Raw genomic sequence first — 20992 nt, forward strand, 5'->3', positions numbered from 1 at the left:
TCCAGCACTCCCACAGGGAGCACCAACGTCAACCCCAGGCCAAATGCTTGCCTCCAGCATTTTTTAAACAAATGCACTGAAGATGGAGAGAAGCTGGCTCCTGAGTCGCTAGCAAAGTCACAGCAATGTCTGTGAATCTTAAAGCTACTGAATGTCTTTAACAAGTCCAGCTCTATACAAAATATCTCTTTTAATTAAGAATTTTTTGGGGGCAGACACTGTGGTGTAGCAGGTAAAGCCGCCAACTAAAGCACCGGCATCCCATGTGGGCGCCAGTTTGAGTCCTGGCTGCTCCTTTTCCGATCCAGCTCTCTGCTATGGCCTGGGAAAACAGTAGAAGATGGTCCAAGTCCTTGGGCTCCTGCATCCGCATGGGAGACCCAGAAGTGCCTGGCTCCTGGCTTCAGATCGGCACAGTTCCAGTCATTGCGGCCATCTGGAGAGTAACCCAGAGGATGGAAGACTCACTCTCACTCTCTCTCTCTGCCTCTCTGTAACTCTGCCTTTCAAATAAGTAAAATAAATCTTTAAAAAAAAAAAAAAACACACAACAGAATTTTTTTGGATGGGAACTAATGAGATAGAGTTAGAAACAATTGTAGCAATAACAGTAAGGTACCAGCTACACTGGGCTTGGCAGAATGTGCTTACATTATCCCCACGTTATTCTACACCCACATATGTGTATTTTTAAAGTACAATTATGGTCTTGAAATCGAGTATAACCTCATATCCACTGGCTCAGAATGTGCACAGACTGACTATAACACCCGAGGTCTCTCACTGAGTAACCCAACGGATCTATCTTTCCAGCAACCTCCAGCCTGTCGGAAGGAAGCAATTATGCTCTCCTGAGCCCTTGAGCCAAATGCAATTTTCAGTCGTGCGTATCTGCACAGTGTATTTCAAATATGCATCTCATCTTAACCACCACCCCCACACTGGAGGACATGTGTCACCCCAGACAGCTCTTTCTAGGCATCTCCAGCAGGGACACTGGGCGGGGGGGTCCCTGGAGCATGGGGAACCCCCATGTTAAGAAGTTAACACTGGGGCCAATGCTGTGCTGTAGAAAGTTAAGCCTCGGGGCCGGCGCTGTGGCGCAGCAAGTAAAGACACTGGCTGCAGTGCCAGCATCCCATATGGGTGCAGGTTCAAGTCCCAGCTGCTCCACTTCTGATCCAGCTCTCTGCTATGGACTAGGAAAGCAGTAGAAGATGACCCAAGTCCTTGGGCCCCTGCACCCGTGTGGGAGACCTGGAAGAAGCTCCTGGCCCCTGGCTTTGGATCGGCTCAACTCCGGCCATTGCGGCCAACTGGGTAGTGAACTAGCAGATGGAAGACCCCTCCCTCTCTGCCTCTCCTTCTCTCTTTGTGTAACTCTTTCAAATAAGTAAATAAATCTTAAAAATAAAATAAAAAGAAGTGGAGGGTGGCCCAAGTGCTTAGACCCCTGCGCCCATGTGGGATACACGGAGGAAGCTCCTGGCTCCTGGCTTTGGCCTGGCCCAGCCCTGGCCATTGAGGCCATCTGGGGAGTGAACCAGTGGAGAGAAGACCTTTCTCTCTCTTTCCCCTCTTTCCTTCTCCCTCTCCCTGTTCTCCTTCCCTCCCCCCACCCCATAACTCTGCTTTTCAAATAAATAAATAAATAAACCTCTAAAAAAGAAAAGAAAAAAAACTCTCTGGCTACAGTGAGAACAATCATCCACACAAGAACTGACAGCTTCCTAAACAAAGGCTGCATCCATGAGAACAGCCAGCTGGCTGGACTGGTGGGGAATGCCTGGACGGCTGGGCCCAGGGAGCTGAGCAGAAGCAAGACAGCACTGAGTCGAGTCAGAGACCAAGGTTTGGCAAAAATGGTGGGCTCGGGGCGTGGGGCAATTTAGGTTCTTTGTTGAGCAGGCTTGGATTAAAGCATCTTGAGTTATGTAAGAAGTCAAAGTGCTCAAGAAGTGGCTGGATTTTGGAGACTGGAATTCAGGCAAGAAACCACAGCTGGAGAGACAGAGCCACAGAGCCGGCCGGTATCTGCACACACCCTCCCGTCTCTCAGGACGCGTCAGACACGGACTTGAACACTGTGCATGGCCGCAAGCATGCTCCTCGTGCAGTTAGGAGAGACTGCTAGAGGCAGACACTGAAGTCAAGACAGAAGCATGTCAGGAGGGCAGCCAGGTGCAGAGGCGCCGACAGCCAAAGTGGTGGCCGGGGAGGGGCGGGAGGGAAGCTGCTGCGACACTGAGCTGCCTTGGCTCTCTGAAGGGAACTCAGGCAAAGGACACGAGGGACAGAGCAGAGAAGGGAAGACCTGAAGCTGTGGTTTTAAAGGGAAGAGCCAGATATTCCGCCAGGAGGGAGGAGGGAGCAGGCCCAAGCATGCTGGCGGGTGGCTGTGGCAGGTGGAGGGTCCCGGGCTGACCCTGCTTCCTCACTCCCGGTCAACGCTGGGTGCGCTTCTTAGCATTTAAAGACACGTCTTTCCTTCCCTCCTCCTCCTCGGGCCCCTTACTTCACTCAGGAGGCCGAGTGAGCAGAACGAGAACTGTAACCTAATCTGAAGAGTCTCATTCCAGAAGGCAAGGTTGCCAACTCCTTCAAGGCGAGACCTACAATCCCACTGTGTCAAGCATTTCCTCTGGCGAACGGCTCCATCTGACTGAGGCACCTTGCGCGCACGCACGCACGCGTCCAGGCCGGTGCCGGCCCTATGGTTTCCGCAGTGCTGAGTTTCATCCTGCCAACACTTCTGTGGCACCGTCTCCTCCCCTCACAGTCTCTATTAAGGAAGCCTCAGATGAGCAGGGTGGAGGAAGCTGCTTTCACACAGAGACCAGAACTCTGAAATGTACCACGAGAGTTTCGGAGAGGAAGGACTGGGCGACACTGCTCCTGGAGAGCCACCCCGTATTTATCACGAACAGCGGAGGTGCTTGTAGAGAGGTCGCGAGCTGAGCTGAGGAAATCAGCAGTGTGCCACAAAGCCAAGGGTATTCTGCAACTGCTTTCCTAGGTAGTATAAATAAATGAGGTCATACAGTGATGCTCAGAACACCCAGAGGACCCGGTATACAGCAATCACAAACCTGTCGCTATGTACTCTACACAGGTCCACAAAGGATGATTAGCTTGTTCTACAGGCTTTTGCTACAGCAAGATGGCTGCCTCTGAAAACATCGTGTGCTTCAATCAATTACTCAGTCTTAGCATCACTCAAGTGGGATGAGCAGGTATTAGGTACCTCAGGATGTGATACACAAAGACTGACGGGGCCGGAGCTGTGGCATAGCGAGTTAAGCCACCGTCTGCAGTGCCAGCATCCCAGTGGGTGCCAGTTGGAGTCCCAGCTGCTCCTCTTCTGATCCAGCTCCCTTCTAATGCACCTGGGGAAGCAGCAGAAGACAGCCCCCGCCTTGGGCCCCTGCACCCACATGTGACACCCAGAAGAAGCTCCTGGCTCCTGGCTTCAGTCTGGCCCAGCCCTGTGGCCATCTGGAAAGTGAACCAGTGGATGCAAGATATCTCTTTCTCTATTTCTGTTTCTTCTCCTCTCTGTAACTCTTTCAAATAAATAAATAAATCTTTAAAAAAAAAAAAAAAACTGTGGTACTTACAACATATTATTATCTAAAAAAAAAATTCAACCTGAGTCTAACCAAACTTCTAGGAATTATGAGACCCAGAGGAGCAAGTTAAGCAATGTCCAAAAGAAGCAAATCCAGTGAAGTGAGGAACAAGCTGGGAATAAACAACCCGACTTTCCCAACAAATTAACAGCATATTAAAGAAGAAAAAAAAAAGGACTACAGGGCAGACTGCACAGGAGAAAAGATTACCAGGGCCAGACACTATGGTACAGTAGGGTTTGTCTCCACCTGGGACGCCAGCATGCTACATGGACGCCGGTTTGAGTCCTGGCTGCTCCATTTCGACCCAGCTCCCCACTAATGTGCCTGGGAAAGCAGCAGCAGATGACCCAAGTGCCTGGGCCCCCGCACCATTGTGGGAGACCCAAATGGAGCTCCAGGCTCCAGGCTTCAGGCTGACCAGCCCTGGCCATTGCAGCTATTTGGGGAGTGAACCAGCAGATGAAAGAGCTTTTGCTCTCTCTCTCTCTCTCTGTCTCTTCCCCTCTCTGTAATTTTGCCTTTCAAATAAACAAACCTATAAAAAAAGAAGAAATTACTTAACAACCAAATAAATGAAAATGCAGTCTTTTTGGATCTTCAACAGAACAAACCAACTTTGAAACCCCCAGGAAAAGGCCAGCAGGGCCTAATATTGTGTCCCATATGGTACTGGGAAGCAGCTTGGCTAATTTTGTTAGGTCTAACAACAGATATTTCTAAAGCTGGAGGCGTACACTTATATAGTACACATGCTGGGACTCGCATCTCTCGGACCTCCCCTGCAAGTTCAAGGGTGAGAATCCTCTTCCCACTACCAAACTCACGGACAAACCGCACAGACCACAGCAAGGCTACCTCTCCTCCTTCCTTCCTGTCTGTCACAGGGCTGAGCCCTGGTGGACCGGCGTCCTCTGTGTCCTCAGCTAACACAAACATGGTACACGACTGGCTTCGAGGGCTGGGCCGTGCAGATGAAGGCAGTTTCCAGCAAGACTACAGCACAAGGTCGGAAACACCTGGAAACGGCTGTTTCACAGATGTGGAAACCGAAGCCCAGAGATGCGGAATGAGTTTCGCGGACACGGTGCCAATTCCCCAAAGAACCGTGCCTTGGGAGGTGTCAGCCTGCTGCCCTCTGCCGCGCTCATGCCCGCGGCCCCGCCGGGGACTCACCTTCCCGTGCTCCTTCCTCACGTGGGAGATGTACACGTCCCTCTGCGTGAACAGCCGGTCACACTCCCAGCACGTCCACCCCGGGCTGGCCACCTTCTTGGGTTCCACCGACTTTTTCACTGGAGATGGGGACTTCTTCTCCAATTTCTCTTTCCCGTTCATGGACTTGGCGTCCTCTTTGTTCTGATTTGCCGAATTCTGAGTCGCAGGTTTAATGCTCAAAGGCAAGTTTATGCCCAAGTTGGGAGGCCCTTCAATGCTTTTCAAAGTTCCATGCATAGACTGCGTTACAAACAGAAAAGAAATGGCTGTCACAGATGACACCCCAAACAGGAAGCGCATGTGGACTATCTTAATATGTTATAGACATTTCAACTGGATTTTACATTCATTCAGACATACTGCTTAAGAAACAACCAAAACATACAGTCAACGTACATTTTAAAAGACAGACAGGAGAATTAACTTTTATGACTGCTGTTAGTTATGTTTCTAGTTCCAAATAATTCTTAAAAATTTACATATTTGGACCATTTTAAAATTCTCTAAAGGAAACCCTCTACACTGCATACAAATTAATCCTGGTCCCCATGTCCCAGGGTTAGTCCCCCTCTAGGGCAGATCTTTTCTGGGGACATTTTACTTTTGTGTCTGCCCAGATATGTTTAAATAGACCATGAGGTATTTCAGACCCTTGGCTCTTGGATTTGAACCAACATCTAACTCCAGTACATGAAAGCCTTTCACATTCTTGAAACACTTGTAATAGTCTGGGTTTGGGGGAGTAATTTTCATCTCTACGTCCCTCTGGAATCCAGCCCCTGTCAGTAACAGTTCCCAGACATGAACCTGTGAGCACAGCCGACACGCAGAGTCCTGCTATACTACTCGGCTGTTTATTATCTTTAATGTGACAGCCACAACAGCCACCTTCAACTTAAACTCAAAGGAGGTGTGCAAATCCAAGTGGGATAAATTAATGCAATTTTTATTCTAAAGGCCAGCTCACTTCAGTTTTTGTTTTGTGTTGTAAAAGCATGGGGTCCCCAAAAAGAAGCGAGTGAGTCTCTGCCCCCAACATAGTCTGTCTCCTGATCAGCACTCGGGCAGGTGACCAGCCTCAATGCCAGCACCTGCACAAAGCCCACCTCCCCCCAGGGGCTTCCTCAGCTCCTGCAGGTCCCAGTCCCAGCCTCACGCCCTCCTGACGTGTGCTGTCACTTCCCCAGGGCTAGGGCAGAAGCTGCTGCTCCAACACTCTTCTCCCAGCCGTGCCCAGAACTAGCCAAGCTTCCTCAACACTCCTCCCCCCCGAAGGCTCTAAGACTTCCTCATGAACAGAGGGGCAAGGTCTGTCCAAAGACTCTACCATGCACTGGTCCAGGAAAGGGGGCCAAGGTGAAGGCCCACACATGCTCCTTTGCAAAGAGCCAAGCTGGAGCCAAATGTGACTTCCTGCAGCCCCAAACCACGTGTCTGCCTCCTCCCACCACTCAGGCAGAAGGCCTCAGGGTCGGAATGGCCGTTCTCAGAACAGAAGCTGAACCTTTGCATTTTTAAACTACTGAAAATTCAAAGACAAGAAAACACCAAACCTCCTAATACACTTCCTTGGCTTCCAGGCAAATGCATTTTTACGAACTGAGAGGTCAATGAGAAGGCACGTTACTGGAGTATTCTATGAGATAACCTTGGAGTACTAAGACATCACAGGAAAGCAAAAACTTGTGCCAAGACAAAAGGGTGATGGCAGGTATGCTAAAATGAAAATTTCCAATTGGTTCATTTTACTGACACTGTAAATAAAAATAAGAGAAAAAACAACTGTCTCTTTAACAAAAGAAATGCCACTTCTTTCAGGATGATTCTTTTTCCTTAGCTCCTTAAACAATAAAAATTTGAGTAACTATAATATGAAAGTTTCCTTGAGATGTCCCACAAAGCAAGTAGTGCGTATTTTGGTGGAACAAAGAGTGGACTGGATGAGGCCTGGGAAATCAGAAGCCAGCTGCGTGCAACCGTGTAGGCACAGGGACACGTGCTGTTCCATGCGCTCGGGGGAAACCCACACAGCACAGCACAAGGGAACTAAGTCAGGGACACTCTCCGTAAGCGGGGTAGCCCCAAACCTTTGCCTTTACTCATCCCCAGACACAAAAATGCAGGGCAGTTATTTTAAAACGTATGGAACATACTCGACACGGGAAGATAAGTGAGTGCTCACTTCCACTTGTTTTTGTAGCACGAAGTTTCAGTCTCATAAAGGTACAGATAATAAAAACCATTCTTTCGTCCTTCAGGCCACGGCATTTTGCCACCTCTCCCAGCCCTGGAGACCCCGTACTGGAACCCCGTACTGCTACAAATCCACTATTAACAGGGAGGACCTGCCACAAGGCCAGTGAACCCGCTTCCAGATGCACAGAGGAGTTCCAGAAAGCACGCAGCCTATAAAAAGCCTCTTAAGAGCAACTTCTGCTTTTTCCTGGCTGGCCCACAGATAGCATGTTAGAATATTCTGGTCCAATTCCAACATCCACACGTTTTTATTAGCAGTTTTTAGTTTATCCTGATCATTCATTACATAAATATTGTCAAATGATTTCATAATTTTAGCCAAAACATTTAAAATGTCTTAAGAGGATTTTACTGTACTTCAAGTGAGGCTATGGAACACATCCCAGGCATTTCATTCGCCCCAGCAAAAGTCACAACCACCACCATCTAAAAAGCTCTGCGAGAGGCCAAGTGTACTTGCAGTAGGCAATTATTCTACATGAACTCAAGCTGCTCCACCAGGAAGTCTAGAAGATGAATAATCCGCTCATTTAGCTGAGATCACACGAGAATAATTCAAATGCTTTATTTGCCCTGACCCTTTTTTCATGTAATGCATTTTAAAAAGAGAAAACCTAACAGGAATGGAGCCCATCATAACAGTGGGTCTCCCGTTTCACTGTTTAGAAAGTGAGTCATTTTGATCTCTGAAAGCCAATGGCTATTATCTCCTAATTATACAAGGAATAAAACTGCTTAACCTATCAGAGTGAAGAAGCCAGGACTAAGCACTGGCCATAGTAAGCTGGCATGTGAATTTTGGTGCCCCTTTTTGCAGCTTGAGAATACAGGGTCCAAACCTGACATTTAGTCATGTCATTAACTGGACACCCACCAGGTGGCCAGGTACTATGTGATCTCCTAGCACTGGCCAGCTATTTAGAAGTCCATTTAATGTAATTTTAATATAGAAAATAAATAAAAAGATCCAGGGATTCAATTATAACGCAAGCTTAACCATTCAAATAATTTCAAGGGGAAATCTTTATTTCCTAAGTACGCCAGCATATGTATGAATTAACATAATTCATCAGAACCCCTGTCAGTTTCTAAATCCCGCACAACACAGAGTTCTCTAAAAAAGTAACTTCCCAGTCATTATTTCCTATGCAGGAAAAAGTACCCTACCACTGTGGTGTTCTTTTAAAATAACCAAGGCATGCACTTGCTCCTGGTGGAGCCTCTCCTGGCAGGCAGAACAGACTCCTGGGAGAAGCACCCGGTCTCCAGCAAACCCACAGTGACAGCAAGTGCGCTGCTCACTGACAGCGGCCAGCATCCATCCATGCCTGGCAGCTCCCGCCCAGTTCAGGACCCGCGGCCTGGGCTGCAGTTCACTCAAAGGACAGGGCAGACGTGCACACACCTTGATGTGGTCCATCATGAGTTGCTTCTGTGCGTATAAGAGAGAACAGTCTGGACACTTGAAAACAGACACCTTCTGGTTTTCAATGTGTTGGTCAAAGTGGCGATACAGCAAGGTTTGCAGGGTGAACACAGTGTCGCACATGGAACACTTATAGATTATTCTAGAACAGAAGAAGTGTAGCGAAATCATGTCAGTCAGCCTCATCTCCGCAGCCAAGGCACTGCCACTTTCCCCTGAAGAACTCAGGAGGCAGAGCACACGAGAATGCGCAACACAGCAAGGAGACAGTGACTCTCAAAGGCAATGGGCATCACGCAAACGCCAGTCTGCACGCTCGGAGTAAAGAAGCCCACGTGCGTTTAGAAACCTACATTAATGGTCGCTTATGACTCCCAGACCTACCACTGGCACAGGCCTGTACAAAGTCTTCTCAAGCGGGTTACTTTTAACACAGAGCAAAAGCATCCCTATTTCTCTTTTTAGGGATTTTTTTTTCAGATCAGACAATCCTTCTAACCTGTCCACATCCCCTGCTGACGCCTGGGCAAGAGGAGCCAGGAGGGGCTCAAAGGAGAAGACTCTCCTGGGCCACCTTCACCTCCAGGGGTTCTGACCCATCCCAGGAACAACTCTGGCCCTGGAGCTATGCTTCCGAATCCCAGCTCCAGGGCATCCTGGCCCTGCGGTGTCTCGGGAAGGTCAGAGAGAGTCTCGGAAGGCGAAGGCCAGGGTGGACACACAACAGAGGCAGCACCTGCCTTTCCTACTGCACTGCAAAGCTAAGAAAGTCCTCGAGCAACCACGTCTTCCTCTCCAGGTCTTTTTTAGTGTTTACTCATTTATTTTCTCTATTTGAAAGGGAAAGCAATGGGGAGAGAGGGAAGAGATCTTCCTTGTGCTGGTTCACTTTCCAAATGCCTACAAGAGCCAGGGCTGGGCCAGGCCAACGCCAGGCATCCAGAACTACATCCAGACCTCCCACGTGGGTGGCAGGGGCCCACATATTTGAGTATCTGAGCCATGATCTTCTGCCTCCCAGGATGCAGCAGCAGGAAGTTGGACCAGAAACAGAGAAGCTGGGGCTGGAACAGATCTTCGCCAACACCCCCCACTTTCCAGGTCTTCTCCAAAGCACCTCTCACACAGCTTCAGGCCTCACCATGTGGCGCTTGAAAAATACAGGTGGTCACTTCTCTCTTCCCACCCAAGATTCATAAATCCAATCGGAAAGGGCCCCCGACAGGTCGGCTACCTCCCCCAGGGGAGAGCCTACATTCCTGCCTGGAGATGGGGGGGGAGTCTCGAGGACTCCTCAGTATGGCCCAGCGCTGGTGCCTGCCCCACGCCATCCCCACACAGGTGCGGCAGCGATACGCCTTTGCTAGCGTCTGAAACAGCTCAGCCCGTCAACAACCCCAGCATCCATGACACCAGTGGTCAAACTGCGTGAAGACAGCTTAAGATGAGGTTGCTGACTGTACCAAAGACTTGGATAGGTCTTCATGGAAATTGAAACAACGGATAGGAAGCCAGATGTGTGAGGTGACCCCATGTTTCAAAGGGCGGAGACAAGAAACAGAAGGCGTGCAATTGTCATCTATTCTAGATGACAGTAAATATGCTCTTCTATGGTGGTGCTTATCTTTATTTCCTGGGTTTGCTATAATTACCACAGAGCAATAACACGGACAGTCCCAAGGAAAGAACTGGGATTTGCTAGCTGGGCCGACACTAGACCCCCACCTCGGTTCTATTTTCCTATTGTCAGACACAGCTCTTTTATGAAAAGCAGCATGGCGCACGTGATTCACGTTACATTCCTTTGGGAAGCACTTGGGCTTACTCTGCCTTGCTGCCCTAGACTTAATACAGAAAAGGGGGCAGGTGTTTAAGGTGGCTGTTAAGATACCACTTGGGCTGCCCACGCTCCATACTGGAGTGCCTGGGCTCGAGTCCCGGCTCTGCCCGATTCCAGCTTCCTGTTAATGAGCACCCTGGGAGGTAGCAGGTGTCTGCCCAAGTAGTTGGGTCCTTGCCACCCAAGTGGGAGATCTGGATTGCGTTCCTGGGTACTGCAGGCATTTGGTGGGGGAAGGTGGGGACCAGCAGATGGAAGGCTCTGTCTCTCTGCCTCTTAAATCACTAAAATAATAACTTTTTAAGTAACAAAAAGTGTAAAGCACCTGATCTGATCAGCACGCCTAAGGCACCTGAGGACAGGTATAGTATCAGTCACCTCCCCACAAATTCTGAATGAACATAAAGGGGGAACGGTGACACCACAGCAGAGAAATCGGGCACCAAACTGACTCACTGGCCGAGCTCCTGGCTTTTTTTTTTTTGGTGAGTCGTGCTCTCTCGAGCCTCGGGTAACTTCATGATTGGATTCTCGCGTGGGACCTGTGGGGACACAGCGTGCACGCAGGTGGCTCTCGGGCAGAGCAGGGAGGGCTCCGAGCACGCGGCCAAAACGCAGGGTAGGTCAGGGTCAGCTGAACCGAGTCAGCCGGGGGTGGGGGGGGGGGGGGCGCCTGTCCGTGGGTGGAGCTCGGCTTCTGGAAGATTCTGGTGTGTCACCAGCTGGGGGGCTCTGGGGGCTGGGCTAGGGCAGCCTCGTGGGGAGTCGGGGCTCTCTCCGGCCTTCCTGGCCTGATGTGGGGGCGGGGCTTCATCCGGAAACTTCCTGTGGCTGGGAGCACCCCCCAGGGACAGCAGGAAGGTCACTGTCCACACCGAGCCCCGGCCAGGCCCTGGGACCGACCCAGGCACCGACGGCCGCAGGGGCCCCCACCCAGGCAGAGCCACCGTCCCAACGAGGGAGCCGCACGTTTGCCACGTCCCACCACGCTGGCCTCCTACCGGCAGAGCCAACCAAGCCACCTCGCTCCACCTGCTCCGTCACTGCTGGCGAGTGGGGCAGCTGCCCACCTGATGTCACCATGTCTGAGGCACCTGTGCCAAGACAGCCTGGGGAGGGCACCCTGGGATGAGAAGCCTGGGTTCTCTTCTGGAACAACTGCTGCAGATGGGAGACGGACAAGGAAATCCAGAATGTCTACCCAGACGGGATCTCGGACAAGCGAGGACAACGCTGTCTCAGCAACTGGAGAACTCTGAGTGACATTCATGAACTGGACAGCACCGGGATGAAGACGGGGTTCCTGATTGGGGGTGGTGCGGTGGTTAAATTACAAATGTCCTTGATGGATGTCATTATGCCCAGTTACTTCTCAATTTGAGAGACAGGAGTGAGATACAAAGGTAACAGGATGGACTCAATATTGCAGATGGATGGATGGATGGAGGTGGGGCGAGGGTTCTCTGTGAATTTTCCTGACTTTCTGCAGGACAGAGACCTACACAGGTGCTGCTATTTAAATCAGCGAGGGAGCAGCCCAAGAGCTGGTGCCCGGAACCCCTCACGTATGGCTGCCAGGGCGAAAGCATGAGACAATGGAGAAGCCCCAGGAGATGGCCAGGCAGGCAGAGAGGAGGCAGGGCACCCACTCTGCGAGGGATGCAGAGCTCCACGTGGGCACTGCAGGCCCAGCGGACAGTGGGAACCCCAGCCTGGCTGTGCTCCCAAGGATGTGGGCCGGGGAGGAGGTGGTGTACAGTTGGGCGGGGCTTGGAGAGCCAGTGCTGCAAAGCCTGGGCCTGATCCTATCCTCAAGGCAGAGGGAGTGGCAGGGAACTGTGCTAGAAACAAGCTGGGGTGGGAGGAGGGAGAGGGACAGGAAAGAGGAGAGAAAGAACACAGAGCTAAAACCAGACACCCTCACCCAAGAGACTAAGATCACAGCAACCAAAACGCTCCAGAACACAGGGCTACACTTGAACCCGGGGTGAAACGAATGAATAAAGGAGTCTTTCTATACAATTTGTGTTTGATTATTTTTAAGTCATTTGGAAGGCGAAGAGACAGAGACCTTCCATCTGCTGGTTCATCCTCAAAAGCCACCAACAGCCAAGGCTGGGCCAGGCCAAGGGAGAGAGCCAGGAAGTGCAGCCAAGTCTCCTGCCTGTGTAGTGGGGACCCAGGTACTTGGGCATCATCGCCTGCCTCCGTGGCGCATGTTAAAATGCAGGAAGCTGGACTCTGAAGCAAGCCAGGACGTGGATCCAGGAACTCTGATATGGGACACAGGCATCCAAGTGCTACCGTAACCACTGTGTCAAACGCCTCCCCTAAATGAAAGACTGCAAGCTGTGACACTGCCGCCTGGATCAGCCCTGACCGGACCCAGCTAGGTACAGAGACTTGGCTCTGCATCGGTCCCCAAACCCCAAGTCAGGTGGATTCACACTACTGCCGGCTCACAGACAAGACACAAAGACTTCCATTAAATCGTTTGCTTGATGTCAAGTGAATCCCAGGGCCGTGGCTGAAAATTCCATTTTCTCTGCACCCACAGTCCTCTCCTATGCCACTACATCGATCCTATGTATCTGATTTCTTAGAAACTTGTTCAAAAACTCTGGCTCTTATATAATTCTTAACTTAGAGTACCCATGAGGGAAATATGACTGCCCACCACTGGAAAAGAAGAAAAAGAGTTTCTGACAGCACCAGGCACACAGTAAACACCATATAAATGTGTGTGAAATTGTTATCTTGCAGGGCTGGCATTGTGGCATAGCAGGTTAAGCCACTGTTTGCAGTGCTGACATCCCATATGGGCACCGGTTCGAGTCCCAGCTGTTCCACCTCCAACCCAGCTCCCTGCTTATGCACCCAAGAAAGCAGCAAAGATGGCCCAAGTGCTTGGACCCCTGCACCCAAGTGGGAGACCAGGAAGATGCTCCTGGCTTCAGCCTGGCCCAGCACTAGCCACTGCAGCCATTTGGAGAGTGAACCAGTGAATGGAAGACTCCCTCCCTCTCTCTCTCTCTCTCTGTGTGTGTGCGTGTGTGCATACGTGTGTGTGTGTGTGTGTAAATCTGCTTCTCAAATAAATAAATCATTTAAAAAAAAAGCTTAAAGAGATCGTTATCTTGTGTCTCATTTTCTAAACTGAAATGCTGTGGACATGAAGGTGCATTTTCAGACACCCATCTGTTCTCTAAAGAAAACCCTTGGAGGATGATTTTAATACGACTGTTAAAATTAATGCACAGGGGCCAGTGCTGTGCTGTGGCAGGTAAAGCTGCCACCTGCAGTGCCAAAATCCCACGTAGGCACCGGTTCAAGACCCAGATGCTCCACTTCCAGTCCAGCTCTCTGCTATGGCCTGGGAAAGCAGTAGAACATGGCCCAAATCTTTGGGGCCCTGCACCCACGTGGGAGACTCAGAAGAAGCTCCTGGCTCCTGGCTTCGGATTGGCCCAGCTCCAGCCGTTGCAGCCATTTGGGGAATGAACCCGCAGATGGACGACTCTCTCTCTCTGCCTCTGTGTAACTAAGCCTTTCAAATGAATAAACCTTAAAAAAAATTAATGCACAGCGCTTAAAAAATGAAATCCTGTCATTTGCAACAAAATGGATGAAACTTACTGAAATAAGCCAGTCCAAAAGGACAAATACCACATGTTCTCTCTGATCTGTAATAACTAATAGAGCACCTATCTGTAGAAGTGAGAGGCAATGACTTTGAACTTGTCTTGATTATTGAGGAACAGGTTTTGTTGGTTTTTTTAATATTAATTGCTGAATTCATTACTTAGTACAGAGTTATATGTGTATAAAGTTAATTGAAAATAGATCTTAGTAAAAAATAAGAATGGGAATAGGAGAGAGAGGAGGAAGAGGGGTGGGAGGCCGGATACAGTGGAAAGAATCACTACGTTCCTAATGTCGTACTTAAGGAATATGAACTTCATGCATTTCATAACTAAAAGGTTTCTGGAGGAAAAAATAAAATAAAATAAAATTAATGCAAATCATCTTTGTCATGCTGAGTCATTACATAACCACCTGTTAACCAAATACCACTGGGGAATTTCAGGGCAGAGATTCTTTTGGAGTGGAGACAACTGAACTCACTGCCAAAATGAATCTTTCTGGGCAAATGTAGGCCCATGAAGATTTAACAGGGGCTGGAGCTGGGAAAGGCAGCCTGGGAGAGTTAGCTCCACCGCATCACAGCACAGGCCTGGCACCCCCAGTGGAGCTCAAAGTGGCAACCACGGGACACCACACTGAATCAATTCTTCAAATTTGGAGTTTTGCCTCCCATTTCAACTGTAAATTTGCTTTAGTTTAAAACACAGTAGTTCATACCTCTTTTTTAGGCTTATACTTATTAAAGAACTAAAGTAGTAAAAAAAAATGTAAGGAGACCCTGGATAGTGGAATGGAGCAGGTGTTTGGCTTAGCAGTTCAAAGACGACGCTTACGGCGCCCACACTCCGTGTTTGAGTCCTGGCTCCACTTCCGATTTGGCTTCCTGCTTATGAGCACGCCAGGGGGCAGTGACGGCTCAAGTACTCGAGTCCCTGTTACCTGCCCACACGGAAAAGCAAGACTGAGTTCCAGGCACCCTGCTTCAGCCTAGCCTAGCCCCGGGCAAACCAAAGATGGGAGCTCTTCTGTCTCTCTGCCTCTCAAATAAATGAATTAAAAAATATAAAAAACAAAATTGACCTAGTTTGAAAAAACAAGTTTTGGAGTAACTTGTTCCCATCTACAACAGTGGTCTCCCCTGCTCTGGAGGCGATACTTCTCCAAGAAACCCAGAGGAGGCCTGAACCCTCGACAGCACAGAGCCCTCTCGCTGCTGCCGTCTCGGTCTGAACCGAGCACCTAGCATGCACGGCGGCCCTGACTCTGTAGCTGAAGACACAACAGCAAAACCAGCATGAGCTTCATTCTCCTCCTTCACAGCTTCTCCTTAACATACATCTGTGCAACCTCACCATAAAGCCCCCTCTCCTAAGTCAAGGCCTCTCCCCTCTCCCCTTGAAGGAGGCTCTGGGGCTCCTCTCTGGCACTTCCAAGCTGCCAGCGTCATTCCTCCCACACCTTGGGGTCACCTGAACGCAAACACTGCGACACCCCAAGTCGACATGATGCCCAAGATCAGACCATGAGACTACGGGGCCGTTAGGGTGCACAGCACGGGAGCCCTGGGCGAAGGGGGGATTTGTATCCCAAATGGGACGACGCAGGAATATGTGAATTTCATCAGACTACTCAGAACTGCGCACCATCTAAACTCTGAGTTGCTTATTTCTGGAAGTTTTCACTTAATATACTCAGACCACAGTGCACCATGGGTAACGGAAGCTGTGGAAAGTGAAGTGCAGAGAAGGTGGGCTACTGAGAACTACGGTTTCCGCTACTTACATCATTTGCTGCCCTGCGTTTCCAAGTTACAACAACTGTTCTGAACTTCACGCACATTGCAGACAAAAGTTTAATTCATTTGCATAAAGACCCAAATAAAAACTACATTCAAAGGGGGGCAAAGGCAAAGACTGCCTGAGCACCCAGCATCTTACTATCAAGGACAGTGAAGACACAAAATTCACCAAACCCTGTCTTCAGGGTCCTTGGATCCTCCAAGTTGTAATTTTTTTATTTTGAGGATCGATCCAAGGTCAAAGCAGGGAAACTACTGGAATAAAATTAGTTTAACAGTCATGTTAAGAACACAATCATTTCTGTTACGAAAAATTAGATGTCAGGGCTGGTGCTGTGGCTCTGCAGGGTAAGCCACCCTTTGCAACGCCAGAACGCTGTATCAGAGTGCCAGCTCAAGTTCCTGCTGCTTCGCTTCCGATCCAGCTTCCTGTCGATGCACCTTGGACAGCAGCAGATCATGGCCCAGACGAAACACCAGGATGGAATTCTCGGCTTTGGTCTGATCCAGCCCTGGCCGCCGCAGCTACTTCAAGAGTAAATCAGCAGACAGAAGCTCAGTCTCTCCCACTTTCTCTCTCCCTCCCTCCCCTTTTGTCTCCCTCTCTCTGACATTCTGCCTTTCAAATAAATAAATCTTTAAAACTTTTAAATGTTGGGAGCCAGCTATGTGGCACAGTGGGTTAGGCCACAGCCTGCAATGCCAATATCCCATATGAGCAATAGTTCAAGTCCCAGCTGCTGCACCTCCCATTCGGCTCCCTGCTAATGCACCTGGGAAAGCGGCAGGAGCGGCCTGAGTGCTTGGGCTATTGCCTGGCTCAGCATCTGGGGAGTGAACCAGTGATTTGAAGATCTTTCTTTTTCTGTCTCTCTAACTCTGCCTTTTAAATAAAATAAATAAATCTTTAAAAAATTTTTTTAATGTTACAATTGTTAAACAGTGAAATGTTAAAATGCTACAACTATTGTTTGAGGCCAGCGCTATGGCACAGCGGGTTAAAGCCCTGGTCTACAGTGCTGGCACCCCATATGGGTACCGGTTTGAGTCCCGGCAGCTCCACTTCTAATCCAGCTCCCTGCTAATGTGCCTGGGAAAGCAGTGGAACATTGGTCCAAGTCCTTGGCCCACTGCACCTACATGGGATACCCGGAAGAAGCTCCTGGCTCCTAGCTTCAATCGGCTCAGCTCTGGTCATTGCAGCTATGGGGGGGGGGGGGGGTGAATCAGTGGATGGAAGACCTGTCTCTCTACCTCTCTCTGTAACTCTCAAATAAATTTAAAAAAAAAAATCTTTTTTAAAAAGTTACAACTGTTGATGCTACAACAGAAGCCCTATGTATGTTATATTAAGATTTCAGAATATCATGGGGCTGGAGACCCGGCTGCTCCACTTCCCATCCAGCTCTCTGCTGTGGCCTGGGAAAGCAGTAGAACATGGCCCAAGTCCTGGGGCCCCTGCACCTGCATGGGAGACCTGGAAGAAGCTCCTGGCTCCTGGCTTTGGATCAGCGCAGCTCTGGCCATTGCAGCCAATTGGGGAGTGAACCATCAGATGGAAGACCTCTCTCTCTCTCTGCCTCTGCCTGTGCCTCTCTGTAACTCTGCCTTTCAAATAAATAAATAAATCTTAAAAAAAAATGATTTCAGAATATCTTCCCTGAAATACTTCCCTGATGATGGACTTATGGGGAAACACATACCCACAGATGTGGACACGACCCTCACCTGACTTACGATGGACCTCACACTGCCACACTCAGGAATGAAGCGACAGGGCCCTGTGTGCAGTGCAGACACGTAGTGAAGAGCTCGTGCTCACAGAGTCCCCAACCCCACGCGAAGTCTATGCCAAGTTCTACACACACCATCTCACCACAGGCAGGCCAGAGTTCCACTGCCAGGGGATGGGGGCTCTGCCCAGCTCCAGCTGCCACACACCCTCCTCTGTCAAGCTGATCCTACTGCAGGCAGGCATCCTGTCTGCTCTAGTGCTACTTCAGTATTAAACTCCACCTCATCAAGGCTATAAAGCTAAATTCATTAACCAGTGTCTTAATGGACCTCATCTTATACATATTAAGGGGAAAAGTATATCCTACAAGAAAGAAACTATGAGGGCCAGCATTGTGACAGTAGGTAAGATCAATGTCTAGGACACCAGCAACCCATATGGGTACCGGTTCAAGTCCCAGCTGCTCCACTTCTGATCCAGCTTCCTGCTAATGGCCTGGGAAAGCAGCAGAGGAAGACCCAAGTGCTTGGGCTCCTGCATCCACATGGGAGACCCAGAAGAAGCTCCTGGCTTCAATACGGCACAGCCCTAGCCGTTGCAGCCATTTGAGGAGTAAGCCAGAGGATGGAAGAGATATCTCTCTGTCTCTCTCTGTTAACTCTGCCTTTCAAATAAATAAAATAAAATAAATCTTAAGGCAAAAAAAGAAACTAGAAAATTTAAAGATGACAGGTTATCTTTGTTTTGTTCACAAGAAAAAGAACAAAACAGAGAGACTGGCACTGTGGTTCAGTGGGTTAAACCAGTTAGGCCACCACTTACAAATCAGGCATCCCATTTCAGAACAGCAGTTTGAGTCCTAGCTACTCCATTTCCAATCCAGCTTCCTACAATGCACTTAGGAAGGCAGCAGATGATGGGCCCCTGCCACTCACAGTGGGAAACTTGGACAGGAGTTCTTGGCTCCTGGTTTTAGTCTGGCCCAGCCCCTGCTATTGTGGCCCTTTGGGGAGTGAACCAGCAGGTGTCTCTCTCTTTCTCTCTCTCTCTGTCACTCTGCCTTTCAAATAAATAAATCTTTAAAAAAAAAAAAAAAACAAAGGAACAGAACAGGTAAATATTCACTGATGACAAAAGCATAAGTAACAGGTGACATATGTGGACAGGGACTTTACCTGGGAAGAACAGAAAGGTCTGGTAAGCTCCAAGCCATACCTGAGAGAGCACTGACGTAGGCAGACTTGCATGGTTTCTCACATCTTACATTTTATTCAACAGACCCACTACCTCCTCTATGCCACTGCCAAAGCCGTAGAGTGAGAACGCAGAGTTGGCGGGACTTACTTTGGCTCTCCTATCTTGATGCCAGGGTGCTGTGTGTAAGCGTGGGAGTGTGTACTTGGGGCAGACTTAAACGCCATTGGACATATAGGACACTTGTAGAAGACTTCACAGTGAGAGCCTTGAATGTGAGACTTCAGTGCAGCCACATCCGAGTACACAACATTGCAATGCACACATCTGTTAGGAGAATAAACACACAGTCGTTAGCACAAGACCACTCAACGCGTGTCACTGAACTTATTCTCATGGCCCTTTCAGGCTTCTAAAGGCCCCTTGGAAGCATGTTCATATTTTGTTTCTATTCATAACAAATCACGTGATTTTCATACATGCAGAGATCATGATGAGTAACAATACAACTCAAATGGTCTATTCTGGGAGCAACTTAAGGGGGTCACAGCAGGAGCAGGAAACACAGCAAGGCCCAGGGCTCTGAGCACTAAGACTTCCGTGCGCTGCATTCTAAAACCAGAGCCGGAAGTTCCCGTCCATCTTCAACCCCAAATGGCACTGGCACTGGAGAGACAGATCTTCACTAAGTTTTAAGCGCTCAACAAAGGCAGACAGAGAGGAGTAAAGGAGCACTGGCTCCCAAGCCAGGACCGCTGTCCCCCAAGCACACTGACACAGCAATGAACCTGGGGCCGGCTGCTAGGGTGTTGGTCAGCACCCAAGTTTTTTGTCTCCTGGAAAACAAACTTAAGTAGCTTGCAATTGCTTAATTAAAGTAACTATAAACTTGTGAAAAATCAGCTTCTCTAGGGAAAAAAATGTTTCTCTAGCTAGCTTCCTTACTTTCTGAATTTCTGATTGAGAATTAGCTCATTCCTGGCTCAGATCGAACCCTACCAAAACACACTTTAAAACTAAGATGTCTCCCTCCCCTTATCACATCTTTCTCCCACAGGAGCCCTTGGCAACACTTGCAACGCTTCCATCTGATGACTGCATCTCCCTTCTCCACACCCTAAAACTACTTAAGGATGGTCTCTGGGGAGACTCTCGGGGGCCCCGGGGGTGTGCTCTGTTATAACGGAACACACGTTTCCTGGACACGTGCAGAGCTGCCTGGGGGAAGACAGCACCTGCCAGCAGAAGGCAGAGCCCAGGGGCTTCTTCAATAAATGACACTTGAATTCTCACAACCGCCCTCTCTGGAATCACAGAGATGCTTGCAAAGCCATCCAGGACTGGCAGGCGGCAAACTGTGTGCCATGTGTAAACTGTTTCACACGTGGGCTAATAATTAACATACAAACATTTTCAACTCTCCCCAGGCAGCTCCAGATCAAGTGAAATGAAATTAAAGGTAAGTTTGTTATTGATGCAAAAAAAAATTCTGAAATCCATGCACAAGAGGGGAGTCTTTATAAAGTTCATAAAAATGCATATGATGGGGGAAAATAAAAGTTGCTTTAATTCTTTTCAAAGCACCCTCCTGTATACTAAAAACATCAAGTACCATTAAGTACCATTAGGAGGCTAGAAGCAAAAACACCTCTAACCCTATCTGACCGAACTGCTATTCCAGGCAACCCAGCCACTCATGCACTCTGAACCCAGTTGGGGTTAATGCGCTGTGTTGTCTTCAATAGGTTAAAGCTCCTCGTGGGGCCACTTACTCATCTGAAAATGAGAATAGTTGGAACAGACCACTTCAGTGCTTCCCAAGGAAAGCAGAAGGCCATGTAAGATGAGAGTGGGAGGGTCACGAATGAAACAGGGCGCACAGATCACCAGGAGCCACAAACATGTGTCATCCCACCAAGAAGGCCCTCCTGCCCTGGCATCAAAGCACAGTACAGAGTTAGGCTGCCATCGCCTGCAATACCAAATGTCGGCATCGCATGAGTGCTCCGCTTCTGATCCAGTTCCCTGCTAATGCGCCTGGAAAGGCACCCACACGGGAGACCCAGATGGGCTTTGGAGTGGCACAGCCCCCAGCGACTGTGGCCATCTGGGGAGTGAACCAAGAGACCCAAGATCTCTCTGTATATATACATATATAACTTTACCTTTTGAAAAAATAAATCTTTGAAAAAGAGCAGAAAGCTTCATCCCCCTCAAAGGGCAAAAGACAGGGCTGGCATTGTAGCACAGT

The 20992-nt window shown here is 49.2% G+C and overlaps 1 protein-coding gene across 45 annotated transcripts in view; it reads right to left on the reverse strand.

Moving 5' to 3' along the window:
* Nucleotides 1-20992, reverse strand: part of ZNF532 (zinc finger protein 532) — a 117556-nt gene that overhangs the window by 30129 nt on the left and 66435 nt on the right. For 37 of the 45 annotated variants that reach the window (XM_070050105.2, XM_070050106.2, XM_089305044.1 and 34 more), the window contains 3 exons: nt 18892-19068; nt 8509-8671; nt 4806-5087 (listed from right to left, as the gene is read on the reverse strand). In XM_070050105.2, coding sequence (XP_069906206.2) covers nt 4806-5087; nt 8509-8671; nt 18892-19068 — 622 coding nt within the window. Of the gene's footprint in view, nt 1-4805; nt 5088-8508; nt 8672-18891; nt 19069-20992 lie in introns of those variants that run through there. The other 8 variants (XR_016213943.1, XR_016213940.1, XR_016213942.1 and 5 more) reach the window with 5 other exon arrangements.

Source organism: Oryctolagus cuniculus, chromosome 10 (assembly GCF_051225735.1).
Source record: "Oryctolagus cuniculus isolate XC-2025 breed Fujian yellow rabbit chromosome 10, ASM5122573v1, whole genome shotgun sequence".
Classification (NCBI taxonomy): Eukaryota; Metazoa; Chordata; class Mammalia; order Lagomorpha; family Leporidae; genus Oryctolagus; species Oryctolagus cuniculus.